Genomic DNA, 16780 nt, shown 5'->3' with positions numbered 1-16780 from the left:
CTTCAAAGACCATCTTGACAATCTCATAAGACCATATATATGGAAAGTGACCTCCAAAGACCATCTAGATGGTCTCATAAGACCATAAGTAAGGAAATGGACCCTCAAAGGCCATCTAGATGATCTCATAAGACCATAGGTAAGGAAAGGGCTCCTCAAAAGCCATCTAGATGGTCTCATAGGACCATAGGTAAGGAAAGTGACCTCCAAAAGCCATCTAGATGGTCTCATAAGGCTGTAGCTAAGCAAAGAGATCTTCAAAGACCATCTAGATGGTCTCATAAGACCATAGGTAAGGAAAGTGACCTCCAAAGACCAGGTAGACTTAGGTCAACTTTAAATCTAAAGTTTAGGACAGGGGCCAGGTAAATTACCTTGGAGGGCCGCATCCAGCCGACGGGCCTTAGTTTGGGGACCCCTGAAATAGGACGATGTTTCTCTGACACAACCCTGCTTGTCAGTCATAGAACCATAGAATCCATAGAACCCCAAGGGCTGTCCGGTCCAACCAGGTAGCAAGTTGGAATCCCAGATCTGAGGTCTAGATCTTCTTCTGCTCTCCTGAAATGGGAGGTAGGAATTCTCATTTGCAGTTATATATACCATACCAGCTGTGCCCGGCCATGCGTTGCTGTGGCGAAGTATGGTGGTATGGGAAAGAAAGTATTGAGGAATTGGTGGTAGTTAAGGTAAAGGGTAAAGGTTTTACCTTACATTAAGTCCATTATAAATGGGTTATATAGCTGTGTGGAAGGGCCTTGAATCTACACTGCCATATAATCCAGTTAAAATCAGATAATCTGTATTTTATAGGAAGAGGCCTAAGTGAGGCCTAACTCTGCCTGTCCCCTGAATGGGTTGCTAGGAGACCAAGTGGGCGGAGCTTAGCCTTCTAACTGGCAGCAACTGGATAAAAACAATTCTTCCCCTCCCTCTAATTAGGACTTTATTTTTCTTTTCTTTTTGTTGTATGAACGTAGAGGCATGGATGACGGGTTGTGCTGCCAAGTTTAGTGTTTCTGGAATGTGTAGTTTTGTTGTTTTGTCCTAGGCCAAAATTTCATTACCCTTTTATATATATAGATATACTCAAGTATAAGTCGACCTGAATATAAGCTGAGGCACCTAATTTTGGAAGATACAGCTGGACTCTTCTCCTTTTTACATATCCCCATGAGCAACTGGTTAGTCATTGGGTTGTTTAGCCATGTTCCAGAAGTATTTTCTCCTGATGTTTTGCCCACATCTATGGCAGGCATCCTCAGAGGTTGTGAGGTCTGTTGTTTTTGTTGTTTATTCATTCGGTCACTTCCGACTCTTTGTGACCTCATGGACGAGTCCATGCCAGAGCTCTGTGTCCACCTCTAGCTCCTTCAAGATCAAGCAAGTGCCTTCAAGGATACCACCCATCCACCTTGCCCTTGTTTGGCCTCTCTTCCTTTTTCCTTCCACTTTCCCCAGCATTATTATCTTCTCCAGAGAAGATAATAATGAACGGGAGAAGTCCCAGCAGATTGGAGGAGGGTGAATGTGGTCCCTATCTTCAAGAAAGGGAAAAAAGAACGACCCAAACAATTACCGTCCGGTCAGCCTCACGTCGATACCAGGCAAGATTCTGGAAAATATCATTAAGGAAGTGGTCTGCGAACACTTAGAAACAAATGCGGTCATTGCTAATAGTCAACACGGATTTACCAAAAACAAGTTATGCCAGACTCATCTGATCTCTTTTTTCGATAGAGTTACAAGTTGGGTCGATACAGGGAATGCCGTGGATGTAGCGTACCTGGATTTCAGTAAGGCCTTCGACAAAGTCCCCCACGACCTTCTGGCAAGGAAACTAGTAAAATGTGGGCTAGACAAAACTACGGTTAGGTGGATCTGTAATTGGCTAAGCGAACGAACCCAAAGGGTGCTCACCAATGCGTCGTCTTCATCTTGGAAAGAAGTCACGAGTGGAGTGCCATCAGCAGGGCTCCGTCCTGGGCCCGGTTCTGTTCAACATCTTTATTAACAATTTAGATGAAGGGTTAGAAGGCACGATCATCAAGTTTGCAGATGACACCAAACTGGGAGGGAGAGCCAACACTCCAGAAGACAGGAGAAGAATTCAAAACGATCTTGACAGACTAGAGAGATGGGCCGAAACTCACAAAATGAAGTTCAACAGGGACAAATGCAAGAGACTTCACTTCGGCAGAAAAAATGGAAATCAAAGATACAGAATGGGGGATGATGCCTGGCTTGACAGCAGTGTGTGTGAAAAAGACCAGAGGAGGGCAACTAAAATGATCAAAGGTCTGGAGAACAAGCCCTATGAGGAGCGGCTTAAAGAGCTGGGCATGTTTAGCCTGCAGAAGAGAAGGCTGAGAGGAGAGATGATAGCCATGTACAAATACGTGAAGGGAAGTCATAGGGAGGAGGGAGCAAGCTTGTTTTTTAGACTAGGACACAGAACAATGGCTTCAAACTACAGGAAAGGAGATTCCACCTGAACATCAGGAAGAACTTCCTCACTGTGAGGGCTGTTCGGCAGTGGAACTCTCTCCCCCGGACTGTGGTGGAGGCTCCTTCTTTGGAGGCTTTGAAGCAGAGGCTGGATGGCCATCTGTCGGGGGTGCTTTGAATGTGATTTCCTGCTTCTTGGCAGGGGGTTGGACTGGAGGTCTCTTCCAACTCTACTATTCTATGATTCTATGATTCTATGATTCCAAGCTTTCCTGTCTTCTCGTGATGTGGCCAAAGTACATAATCTTTACCTCCAGTGAGCAGTCGGGCATTATTTCCTGGAGGATGGACTGGTTGGACCTCCTTGAGGTCCAAGGCACTCTTAGGATTTTCGTCCAATGCATCTCTCTTCCTTCGCTCAGCCTTCCTTATGGTCCAGCTCTCGCATCCATAGGTGACTACGGGGAATACCATGGCGTTGACTATGCGGACCTTCGTTGCCAGTGTGATGTCTCTTCACTATTTTATCATTGAGGTTGGTCATTGCTCTCCTCCCGAGAAGGAAACATCTTCTGATTTCCTGGCTGCAGTCTGAGATATTTGGACTCATTGGCTTTGTATTCTCCTGTAGCACCTCCTGCTGGACCAGTTGTGGCCCTTTGATGGGTCTTTCATCAAAATAATTTTACTTTTAACTAATTGTTTAAACTAATTGTTCAACTAATTCATAGACTCCTTGAAATACATTTCTCCTGGGTGATCTTTTCTTCTTCAGATTGGATTTCTGCCCTCAGTCTCCTCCTGGCCAGTAAAATATACATTATACAGTGGCAAAATATATAATGTAATATATAATAATTGATAATAATATTATGATGTAATACAATGTAATAATAATAATAATAATAATAATAATAATAATAATAATAATAATATACTATTATAACTGTATACAGTAGAGTCTCACTTATCCAAGCTAAATGGGCCGGCAGAAGCTTGGATAAGCGAATATCTTAGATAATAAGGAGGGATTAAGGAAAAGCCTATTAAACATCAAATTAAGTTATGATTTTACAAATTAAGCACCAAAACATCATGTTATATAACAAATTTGACAGAAAAAGTAGTTCAATACACAGTAATGTTATGTTGTAATTACTGTATTTATGAATTTAGCACCAAAATATCATGATATATTGAAAACATTGACTACAAAAATGGCTTGGATAATCCAGAAGCTTGGATAAGCGAGGCTTGGATAAGTGAGACTCTACTGTATTTATATTACATGTAATATTACTAATAATATTGCAATATAGTCGTATAGTACAATATACCGTATATACTCGAGTATAAGCCGACCCGAATATCAGCCGAGGCATCTAATTTTACCACAAAAAAAACTGGGAAAACATTGACTCCAGTATAAGCCGAGGGTGGTAAATTTCAGAAATAAAAACAGATACCAATAAAATTACATTAATTGAGGCATCCGTAGGTTAAATGTTTTTGAATATTTACATAAAGCTCAAATTTAAGATAAGACTGTTCAACACTGATCAAATCATTATTCTCATCTTCTATGTAAATGTGCTTATGTATCCTTTTAATAATAATAGTGTAAAATAATACATGTAATAATAATAATAATAAATACAGGAAAATAATACATGTAATAATAAATAGAGTAAAATAATAAATGCAATAATAATAATAAGATCAGAGTGAAATAATAAATGTATTAATAATAATAATAATAATAATAATAATAGAGTAAAATAAATGTAATAGTAGCAACAATAATAGAGAAAAATAATAAATGTAATAATAGCAATAATAATAGAAAAAATAATAAATGTACCATATATTCTCGAGTATAAGCTGACCCAAATATAAGCGAACCAGGACCCTCACCCAAGTTTAAGCCGAGGGGGGCTTTTTCAGTCTTAAAAAAAGGGCTGAAAATTTAGGCTTATACTCAAGTATAATGCTTATATTATGCTATACTAATAATATATTGTATGTATATATAACTTGTAAGCCGCACTGAGTCCCCTTCAGGGTGAGAAGGGCGGGATATAGATGTTGCTAATAATAATAATAATAATAATAATAATAATAATAATAATAATAATAATAAGACAGAAGGCCTGATCCTTGCAGCCCAGGAGCAAGTCATCAGGACAAAGGCAATCAAGGCCAAGATTGAAAAATCAGCTGATGACCCAAAATGCAGACTGTGCAAGGAAACCGATGAAACCATTGATCATATCAGCTGCTGTAAGAAAATCGCACAGACAGACTACAAACAGAGGCACAACTATGTGGCCCAAATGATTCATTGGAACTTATGCCTCAAGTCCCACCTCCCAGCAGCAAAGAACTGGTGGGATCACAAACCTGCAACAGTATTGGAAAATGAGCATGCAAAGATACTGTGGGACTTCCGAATCCAGACTGACAAAGTTCTGGAACACAACACACCAGACATCACAGTTGTGGAAAAGAAAAAGGTTTGGATCATTGATGTTGCCATCCCAGGTGACAGTCGCATTGACGAAAAACAACAGGAAAAACTCAGTCGCTATCAGGACCTCAAGATTGAACTTCAAAGACTCTGGCAGAAACCAGTGCAGGTGGTCCCGGTGGTGATGGGCACACTGGGTGCCGTGCCAAAAGATCTCAGCCGGTATTTGGAAACAATAGACATGGACAAAATTACGATCTGTCAACTGCAAAAGGCCACCCTACTGGGATCTGCGCGCATCATCTGAAAATATATCACACAGTCCTAGACACTTGGGAAGTGTTCGACTTGTGATTTTGTGATATGAAATCCAGCATATCTATCTTGTTTGCTGTGTCATAATAAAATAATAATAATAATAAGGAAAGCTAATGTTCTGTTATGAAGTTGCTAACAAAAAGAAATTTAATCCAGAGATGTATATTGTTTCATTGCCTCTGTGTGTGTGTGTGTGTGTGTGTGTGTGTGTGTGTGTGTATATATATATATATATACATACATACATACATACACACTAGCTGTGCCCGGCCATGCGTTGCTGTGGCTAGGACTTAATTTTTCTTTTCTTTTTGTTGTATGAACGTAGAGGCGTGGATACATTGCCTTTATTTATATGACTGTGATGTTGGCTTACTTTTCTGCTATTTATTTTGTTGCTGCCTTTAAAAGATGCTTCTCCTTTGGAATCTGACCAAAATATATATGTTTATTCCCTAAAAAAAAAACCTTAATTGTTTACTATCAAATGCACCAAATTGCTTCCTCTCTGGATTGTGTCGATTGGTAGCAACCACTATGTGAAGCCAGCTTCTCCCTGTGAGTTGAACTATAGTAGCAGAAGGAGGAGGGATACATAGATAAAATATTTTCTGGACAGTTTGAAGTCAACTCACCCAGAAAAAAAACAAGACGAAGAAGAAGAAGAGGAAAAATTAATTTCCTGTTATAACAACCCTTGCTGCCCTTGTTTTTCCCCACAGCAAGAACTTTCTCCCCGATCTTTCTGTATTCTTTTTGCCTTCCATAAATTCAATATGTATTTAATAACAAAAAAATAAAATGAAATCTGCCGGGTTGTCCAGATCTTAGCTTTTGAATATAGGTCATGGGGGAGACAGAGCTATTGTCCGTGCATACGTGTGTGTGTGTTTGCGCGCATTGCTTTTGGCTACAACTCTTGGCAGCTGCAGAAAAATAACTCTAAAATATAGAAGACGAGGAAGAGATTGTCGGAACCGCACAACGGCTTCAGGCTTGATAGAACTGGGCAAACCTGTATTATGATTCTTATCTCTTCCATTAGGGAGGATTTCCCAAATAATTTCTAGTTATCAGAAATCTATATATATAAAAGAGTGATGGCATCACGGCGACCCACAAAACAACAAAACTACAGGCCCCCCAACCTCGAAATTTGACAACACAACCCATCATCCACGCCTCTAGGTTGATACAACAAAAAGAAAGGAAAAATAAAGTCCTAATTAGAGAGAGAGGAATAATTGCTTTTATCCAATTGCTGCCAGTTAGAAGGCTAAGCTCCTCCAACTTGGTCTCCTAGCAACCCAATAAAAAATAATAAAAAACACTAGAAATTAATACAATAAAATACTATAATTACAGAAAATAAGTAAAAATAATACAAGAAAATAATAAAATATAATAAATAAAAATATAACTTATAATAAAATTAATAAAAAATTGCAAATAACGTCAAATAAAAATTACACAACAATTTTTAACCAATACCACCACCACTTTGCCACAGCAACGCGTGGCCGGGCACAGCTAGTCTATATATATATATAAGGGCAATGGAATCACGGCACCGGACAAAACAACTAAACTAAACGCCCCACAACCTCAAAAATTGACAGCACAACCTCTCATCCACGCCTCTACGTTCATACAACAAAAAGAAAAGAAAAATTAAGTCCTAGCCACAGCAACGCATGGCCGGGCACAGCTAGTGTGTGTATATATATATATATATATATATATACACACACACACACACACACACACACACACACATACACAGTAGGCTCTTGTTATCCATTGCAGTTTGCTTCCATGGATACCACAATCTCTTTGTGTACAATGGAGTATTAAAACGCCTTGTATTAAATGGTGAAAATCAAGGGAAAAATATTTAAATACCAACTTGGGTTCCCGTTGTTGCCCAGGTTATTTGAAAAAGTTATTTTTTTTAATTGTACACTATGCATAAGGTTGTAGATTAACTGCAACTAACATCATGCCAGGTTAAATGCCAGGTTAACTCCAAGTTAACTCATGCCAGGTTAACTTAACTGCAAAGCCCATTGGCTTTGCAGGTGCCTGAAGTTGTGCTTACAGTGGATCCGGTAACTGGGGAACATTCCAAGGATCAATCAAGGTCGGGTTTGCCAGATGTTGTTGTTGCGGAGTAGAGTGCTGTGTTTGATCGGAGAGAGTCCTTTGCGAGAGATAGGAGTCGAAGGGAGGGTGTGAGAAGAAGTCGGCGCTTGGCTCTCAGATGCACTAATGAGTAAGTTTCCCATGTGAACGCCTGGCTTGACAGCAGTGTGTGCGAAAAAGACCTTGGAGTCCTCGTGGGGAACAAGTTAAACATGAGCCAACAATGTGATGCAGCAGCTAAAAAAGCCAATGGGATTCTGGCCTGCATCAATCGGGGAATAGCGTCTAGATCCAGGGAAGTCCCGCTCCCCTCTATTCTGCCTTGGTCAGACCACACCTGGAATCACACTGGGTCCAATTCTGGGCACCGCAGTTGAAGGGAGATGTTGACAAGCTGGAAAGCGTCCAGAGGAGGGAGACTAAAATGATTAAGGGTCTGGAGAACAAGCCCTATGAGGAGCGGCTGAAAGAGCTGGGCATGTTTAGCCTGCAGAAGAGAAGGCTGAGAGGAGACATGATAGCCATGTACAAATATGTGAAGGGAAGTCATAGGGAAGAGGGAGGGAGCTTGTTTCTGCTGCCCTGCAGACTAGGACATGGAACAATGGCTTCAAACTACAGGAAAGGAGATTCCACCTGAACATCAGGAAGAACTTCCTCACTGTGAGAAAGGCTGTTCGACAGTGGAACTCTCTGCCCCGGACTGTGGTGGAGGCTCCTTCTTTGGAGGCTTTTAAGCAGAGGCTGGATGGCCACCTGTCGGGGGTGCTTTGAATGCGATTTCCTGCTTCTTAGCGGGGGGTTGGACTGGATGGCCTATGAGGTCTCTTCCAACTCTACTATTCTATGATTCTATGATTCTATGTGAAGTTCTGCCCGTTCTGACTCTCAGTGTGCCTTAACCTTGGAAACTCTTTAAAGATGCTCCGCTGTTTGTTCTCGTTGCGGTGTCAACTTTGCCATCCTTGGGAGAAGAATCCTTGTTCCAGTACCTTGCTCCTTGATTGCCTTGTTCCAGTGCCTTGCTTTGTGACTTCCTTGCCAAAACTGTGCCTTGCGTCTTCTGAGTTCTTGCCTTGTTGACTCCGGCTTCGGTGATACCTTGTTACTCCTTGTTCCTGTGGATTACAGTTTGTGGATTACTGACGTTTTGCTCTTGCTCCCTGTGACTTTCAGCTGCTTCTGCTTGGACAGAGTTGTGGACTAGTTCTGACTGTGGATTACAACTTTGGTAGACTTTAATGGACTTACGTTCGATCAGTTAAGGACAGTGTTTTAAAGTGTTATAAAGAGTGATGGCATCAGGGCAGCGGACAAAACAACAAAGCTACAGGCCCCCCAGCCTCGAAATTTGACAACACAACCCATCATTCACGGCTCTAGGTTGATACAACAAAAAGAAAAGAAAAATAAAGTCCTAATTACAGGGAGAGGAATAATAGTTTTTATCCAATTGCTGCCAGTTTGAAGGCTAAGCTCCGCCCACTTGGTCTCCTAGCAACCTACTCAGCCCAGGGGACAGGCAGACTTAGGCCTCACTTAGGCCTGTTCCACAGATTATCAGATTTTAACTGGATTATATGGCAGTGTAGACTCAAGGCCCTTCCACACAGCTATATAACCCATTTAGAATCTTATATTATCTGCTTTGAACTGGATTATCTTGACTCCACACTGCCATATAATCCACTTCAGTGTGCATACTAAACATAAAGACAACCATACAACAGACATTCAATACCACCAGTACCTCAACAATTTCTCACCAACACCACCAGACAACGCCACAGCAATGCGTGGCCGGGCACAGCTTTTATTATATACCCTTCAATAAAATGCTTGTTTGCTTATGATCCTGGCTCCAGTGTGGTTTTTAAGGTGTCCACGTAGCCTTGGGGTGTAACACTCTGTGTGCCAAGTTTGGTCCAATTCCATCTTTGGTGGAGTTCAGAGTGTTCATTGATTGCAGGTGAACTATACATCCCAGTCCCTCCAATGAATCGTGATGAATTCTCCCCAAACCTCTCTAGTATGTTCAGTTGCTGATCAATTCCTCTATTTGCTGTGTGGCATAGAAAGGAATAGGAAAAGTTATGGGAGAGGCAGTAGGTGGGGTCATGTAAATTACACACCAATTGAGAGAGTCAGAAACACTGGGGTGTCTGTGGTGGAGGAAAACCCTAAAATCTAGGATGAAATTGTCCACGTATGGAAGCCTTCACTTGGGTGGTGGGCATTATGGTGTTTGTGGAGGACATTGGTAGGGCTCTTGGATATGTCCATGGCGCTCGCTATAACCTTCAATGTCATTGGACGGAGGGCCATTGGTGTCTCCTGAGTAGTGGGAGCTAGAGCTATTTGTGGAAGTGGGAGCTTGTCTTTGGAAGCTTTCACTTTTCACTTTTATTATGTGTATAGATTTTCAAGCTGTGTATGGTTGACTCCGTATGTAATTATGGAGGACTAACTGTAATAATAAGAGGAACAGAGAAAATATTTCAGATATTTTGGAACATCGTCCTAATTGTATGTCTCTTTCTTGATACATAGCTGTGCATGAAAGTGTCTGTCCTTCGTCTCTTTCCCCACAGGAGGAATTGTGTTGAACCCTTCCTTCTACGGCATTCCCGGCCATACCCACACCATGATCCACGAAATCGGGCACAGCCTGGGCCTTTACCATGTCTTCAAAGGCATCTCGGAGATCTTCTCCTGCAGTGATCCATGCATGGAAACCGAGCCTTCCTTTGAGACGGGCGACCTCTGCCATGACACCAACCCAACTCCAACGCACAAAGTCTGTGGTGATCCGGCCCCTGGCAATGACATGTGTGGTTTCCGTAGCTTCCAGAACACACCTTTCAACAACTTTATGAGCTATGCAGGTATTCTTCCCTCTACTGCTCTGTTTATGGGGTCATCTACTATTTGAGTTGGTCATTCAACACAAGGTTTAGAGCAGTGCTGAACCAAAGTTATGGTCCACAGAACCATGCTACTCCATGAACGATCAGCTACTGCTTCCTGGATTATTTCCAAAAGAGAAATAAGTCATGCCAGTTCCATTGCTGATGATGAATCATAGCCTGGAACATAGTGGGGCACATGATAGGTCTCAAAATACTCGTTTGTGAGAACTGGAAGTTGACTTCAGGCCACTTCTTGGTGTATTCTGTTCTGTTGTATATTTTGGTGGGTCATGATGGTCTTAGTCAGTCTCAGGTAGGACTACCAAATCTGAGGGTCATTCTCCACTTTTACGGTTCTCAAGGTGATGGAGTGGTGGAGGATTCCAAGGGTGAGAGCAGCAACTTGAAAAATGTGGGTATAAGAAATGTCTTCATTTCCTAGGCTTGGTATTTGATGGTTCTCATAGCGGATTGTGTCAGAGTGGGGTCAGGGTGCGTGCTGGGTGGGTTTCTCCAAACACCATCAATCATCTTCTCCAGCATCCTGATGAATTGGTTGCAATCGTCTGCCTCACCAATTCCTGTGTTCAATGTTAGACTCAAACACATCAGTAGTCTGAAGTCCAAACGCTTATTTCAATATCTATAAACATATTTACAAAGCATAGCAAAAGCCATCGCTCTGAGCTGGCATTCTCCTTAGCCTCTCGCATCTGCAAGCACCAGCTCAACACACACAGAGATAAGAAAACACATTCCTCAGTCCGAAGGAAATTCCAACCTCCAAAGCCGGAAATCATGCCTGATAGGTCATAGCAATCACAACAGGCTGTCAGTCAAAACTAGCCTGCTGTTAACTGTTTTATTGCTGAAACACACACAAGAGTGTGTGCAAGAGCACAACAGCAGAAAACACTTGATTTAGGGTTGTTGTATGTCTTTCGGGCTGTGTGGCCATGTTCCAGAAGCATTCTCTCCTGACGTTTCGCCCACATCTATGGCAGGCATCCTCAGAGGTTCTGAGGATGCCTGCCATAGATGTGGGCGAAACGTCAGGAGAGAATGCTTCTGGAACATGGCCACACAGCCCGAAAGACATACAACAACCCTGTGATCCCGGCCATGAAAGCCTTCGACGACACACTTGATTTACATTTCATACACATACAACCATAATCCAACAGATTGTTCCTAGATATCGGAGATTATTCTGACCTGATAACCCTAGTGACCCATAACTGTCACCTCTAGACCTCACTGTAAACCAGTAGTTCTCAACCTGGGGTCCCCAGATGCTTTTGGCCCACAACTCCCAGAAATCCCAGCCAGTTTACCCGCTGTGAAGATTTCTGGGAGTTGAAAGCCAAAAACATGTGGGGACTCCAGGTTGAGGATCACTGCTCTGAGTCAACGTTTTCCAAACTTTGTTCTTCCAGATGTTTTGGACTTCAGCTTCCTGAATTTCTGACTGTTGGCCAAACTAGTTGAGGTTCTGCAGAGTTGGAAGTGAAAAACAACTGCTGTTGACCTTTAATTCTGGACATGCCATTATGGGATTAGTAGGTTTAACTTCTTCCCTTAACCAATTGGTCATTCTGGAGCATGAAGAAAGAGGTTGTTGAAATATCCCAAGGAGTTTTCATACATCTCACTAGGTCATAACTTCCTCTTGTGTCTGTTCTCTCTCTCTCCGCATCACCCCAGATGATGATTGTACCAACTCCTTCACACCCAACCAGGTGGCCAGAATGCATTGCTACTTGGACTTGGTCTACCAGGGCTGGCAGCCTGAAAAGAAGCCGGCCCCCATTGCTCTCATGCCGCAAACGGTGGATTGGACAAGCTCTTCCATCACCCTGGAGTGGTTTCCTCCCATTGACAGGCATTACTTCGAAAGGTGATTGGGAAGGAGGGTGCACTTACATGCTATGAAGGTGTTTGGATGAAAGCATGGAACATTAATAACAATACTACTAATAATAATAATGAAATTGGGGTATCAGTGGGAGCCATTCCAAACCAACTGACCTACCTATAGATAGGATCAGACTAGAACAGAGGTCCTCAAACGTTTTAAGTGGAGGGCCGATTCACAGTCCCTCAGAGTGCTGGGGGGCCAGACTAGGATTGTTGTTGTTGTTGTGTGCCTTGAAGTCATTTCAGACTTAGGTCAACCCTAAGTCTAAAGTTTAGGACAGAGGCCAGGTCAATGACCTTGGAGGACCTTAGTTTGGGGACCCCTGATCTAGACGATCTCATAAGACCATAGGCAAGCAAAGAGACCTCCAAAGACCATCTAGATGGTCTCATAAGACCATAGGTAAAGAAAGGAACCCTCAACGGTCATCTAGATGATCTCATCAGGCCATCAGAAGACCATAGATAAGGAAAGGGACCTCAATGACCATCTAGATGGTTTCATAAGAGCATAGGTAAGGAAAGGGGCCCCCAAAAGCCATCTAGACAATCTCATAAAACCATAGGTAAGGAAAGGGACCCTCAAATGCCATCTAGACGGTCTCATAGGACCATAGGTAAGGAAAGTGACCTCCAAAAGCCATCTGGATGGTCTCATAAGGCCGTAGCTAAGCAAAGAGATCTTCAAAGACCATCTAGATGATCTCATAAGACCATGGATAAGCAAAGAGACCTCTAAAAACCAGGTAGACTTAGGTCAACCCTAAGTCTAAAGTTTAGGACAGGGGCCAGGTCAATGACTTGGAGGGCTGCAACCGGCCCACGGCCCTGGACTAGAAGTTGCTTGAAGGCACATGGCAGCCATGGGATAGAAATATAACCAGTAGGTCAAAACAGTAGAAAGGCTAAAAAAGTTGAAACAATGTATACCTAAATAAATAATATTAGCCTAGAAAGGCTAGATTAAAACCATGTTGTAACTCGGTGCCTTAAAGAGAACAATATTGGTGTCAGAAGGAGAGCATTCTGTTAGTGGGGCTGGATCCCACATCCACAGATGTTGCATACGAGAAGATCTCCATCTTCTTGAAGGCATTGGTCCAACTATGGAGGTCCTAGGTGGTTTACGGTTTTGAGCATCACCTTGAAATCAGGCCATAAGTTAATTGATAGACCCATGGTCAATCCCAGTACACGTTAACCTCCCTTGAAGATAACAATATTGGTGTCAAAAGGAGAGCATTATGTTAATGGGGCCAGATCCCACGTCCACAGAAGGTGCATATGAGAAGATCTCCATCTTCTTGAAGGCATTGGTCCAACTATGGAGGTCCTAGGTGGTTTACGGTTTTGAGCATCACCTTGAAATCAGGCCATAAGTTAATTGACAGACCCATGGTCAATCTCAATACACATTAACCTCCATGAATTCTCAAGAAAATATCGAACAGGCTTAAAGTCTGAACTGACTCGCTGTACTTCCACAGATATGACCACCATCTTCCATCTCTCTTCTCTTTCCCTGTATCTGAAAGGATATGCCAATTCTTGCAATATGCATTTAATTTATATTTCATAAAGCAGTTATTGTATGTTAAATAAATTCCATCTGCCTATTAAAAACATACTGATACAAGGTTAATTGTTATGTAACAAAATACTCCTTTCTGACATATTTCCTCCGTCTCAATCAGTGTGTTTTTAATAATCCATGGCTAGTTGGTACTTAAATGACACACAATGGGCAGCCTGTTCGATCTAGGATTTCATAACAGAGTTATCATTCCTCAAGTCAACACTCGATTTCTTTTACAAACCCTTCCATTGGGGTTTCAATTGCGTTGAGCCGACAGAACTTGAGGATATCTAAGGAAACATTGCCCAGGACTTATGTCATAGTTTGCCTAGGTTCTCAGGCCTAGGATAAATAAATTGTGCCGAGACTTTTCATGGGAGATGGAGGGAACAGCTCCAATTCTTTTCTAAAATAATAATAATAACAACCGATTTATCAGAGTTTATCACCAATCTGAGACGATGACTAATACAATTTATAACGCTGGAATATAGAGCCATGTAACTGAGATCCTGTCAGCAACTGCCCTTGAGTCGAAACAAGAGATGTTGGAGGAATTCATTACTTTGGAAGTTCCAGCACGCGCTGGCCTTGTCTGTATCGCTGTGCATTTCAGAACGTCATTGACCATTAGCTATGCCACATTCTCAATGGTTCAACTGGTTTGGCACAAAATAGATCAGAATTCACTTAATAATATACTCTAAAAACAAAACAATACATTTAACATGCACTTTACAATAGCTTGACCATCATGAAGATCTCCTGAACAAGAAAGGACATGATGTAGAACGGTGATTCCCAACCTGTGGTCCGTGGACCATCAATGGTCCCCAAGAACTAAAATATGGTCTGCGGCCTCACTGTTACTACACCATTACGAGAGCAACTGGTCTCACGAAACCCTCTTATACAGGGGTCCTCAAACCTTTTAAGTAGAGGGACAATTCACAATCCTTCAGACTGCTGGGGGGCCCAGACTAGGATGAAATACAGTAGTCCAAAATTAGGATTGTTGTTTCAGACTTAGGTCAACCCTAACATAAGACCATAGGTAAACAAAGAGACCTCCAAAGAACATCTAGATGGTCTCATAAGACCATTGGTAAGGAAAGGAACCCTCAAAGACCATCCAGATGATCTAATCAGGCCGTCAGAAGACCATAGATAAAGAAAAGGACCCTCAAAGACCATCTAGATGGTTTCATAAGACCATTGGTAAGGAAAGGGACTCTCAAAAACCATCTAGACAATCTCATAATACCACATGTAAGGAAGGGGACTCTCAAAGGCCATCTAGATGGTTTCATAAGACCATAGGTAAAGAAAGGGACTCTCAAAGGCCATCTAGATGGTTTCATAAGACCATAGGTAAGGAAAAAGACCCTCAAAGGCCATCTAGATGGTTTCATAAGACCATCGGTAAGGAGAGGGACTCTCAAAGGCCATCTAGACAATCTCATAACACCACAGGTAAGGAAAGGGACTCTCAAAGGCCATCTAGATGGTTTCATAAGACCATAGGTAAGGAAAAAGACCCTCATAGGCCATCTAGATGGTTTCATAAGACCATTGGTAAGGAAAGGGACTCTCAAAGGCCATCTAGACAATCTCATAACACCACAGGTAAGGAAAGGGACTCTCAAAGGCCATCTAGATGGTTTCATAAGACCATCGGTAAGGAAAGGGACCCTCAAAGGCCATCTAGATGATCTCATCAGGCCATCAGAAGACCATAGATAAAGAAAGGGGCCCTTGAAGATCATCTAGATGGTTTCATAAGACCATAGGTAAGGAAAGTGACCTCCAAAAGCCATCTAGGTGGTCTCATAAGGCTGTAGCTAAGCAAAGAGACCTTCATCTAGACGATATCCTAAGATCATAGCTAAGCAAAGAGACCTCCAAAGACCAAGTAGACTGAGGTCAACCCTAAGTCTAAAGTTTAGGACAGGGACCAGGTCAATGACTTTGGAGGGCCGCCTCCGGCCCACGGGCCTTAGTTTGGGGACCCCTGCTCTTATAGTTCCGAGTCAATGGGGATGTTGGGAGGGGAGAGGCTTACTACTACTATTACTACTACTACTCCTACTAATAATAATAGAGTGTGAAGTTTGTACAATAGATTCTGTAGTACAGTATGAATCTACCAAATGTTCTGCTTTTTCAACTGTTACTAAGTTGGTGCATTTCCTTTTTGTTTGTTTCCTGCCTCCTAGAGAAGTGGGATCAGCATGTGACCTCTGCGTGGAAGGCCAGGTCCTGGTGCAGTATGCGTTCAGTGCCTCCTCGCCCATGCCCTGTGACCCATCAGGACATTGGAGTCCCCGAGAAGCAGAGGGTGAGCATTAGTCTCTGGATGGGGAAAATATCTGGAAGGAAAAATCAGATTGGTTGGATGGAAGAACCAGGCAAGGAAAGGCAAATAAGAAATGAATACTGTCGGCCCTCCATATTTGAGGGGGGAACTTTGGTAGGTTTGATTGCTTGGGTTGGTCAATGGGAATCCCTAGATTCTTTGGGGTGAATCTCTAAAGTCTTTTTGGAGGACCGAGAGATTCCTATAGAGAGCACTCATCTAGTCATTTGGAGGTCCTCCACTGTAAGCCTATGATTAGCTTCTGTTAGACATTAACCATGGTGAAACCTAGGGTGGTTCCACACAGCCCTTTAACCCAGGAGCAATCGGATTTGTTAAACACGATTGTACCCGGGTTAAAGTACACACACGCCCCAGAAAGTTTGTGCTTTTTGGGTGGGTGTCCACATGCCTTCCTGGAATCTTCCGGGAGGACAGGGAGACACTCACACCTCCTCCCAAAAACCCTTTAAAAATGGGGAAGAGGGGAAGTAAAATAACTTACCCAGCCAGGAGCAATTTTCCTCCTCCCCTTTTTCCTGGTATTCCATTTCTATGCGCCAAGAAAGCTCTGTCAACAGTATAATGGTGGCCAGGTAAGTTATTTTACTTTTCCCTCCATTGTTAAGGGGTTTTGGGGAGGGGGC

The 16780-nt window shown here is 42.4% G+C and overlaps 1 protein-coding gene across 2 annotated transcripts in view; it reads left to right on the top strand.

The window, feature by feature from the left end:
* The window catches only part of pappa (pappalysin 1), a 234272-nt gene that overhangs the window by 47503 nt on the left and 169989 nt on the right, over window positions 1–16780 (top strand). For both annotated transcript variants that reach the window (XM_062959690.1, XM_062959691.1), the window contains exons 4-6: window positions 9967–10260; window positions 11989–12181; window positions 15994–16115. In XM_062959690.1, the coding sequence (XP_062815760.1) occupies window positions 9967–10260; window positions 11989–12181; window positions 15994–16115 (609 nt within the window). The remainder of the gene's footprint in view (window positions 1–9966; window positions 10261–11988; window positions 12182–15993; window positions 16116–16780) is intronic.

Source organism: Anolis carolinensis, unplaced genomic scaffold (assembly GCF_035594765.1).
Source record: "Anolis carolinensis isolate JA03-04 unplaced genomic scaffold, rAnoCar3.1.pri scaffold_7, whole genome shotgun sequence".
Classification (NCBI taxonomy): Eukaryota; Metazoa; Chordata; class Lepidosauria; order Squamata; family Dactyloidae; genus Anolis; species Anolis carolinensis.
The sequence above is the reverse complement of the archived record's forward strand: the minus strand, read 5'-3'. Positions and strand labels throughout refer to the sequence as shown.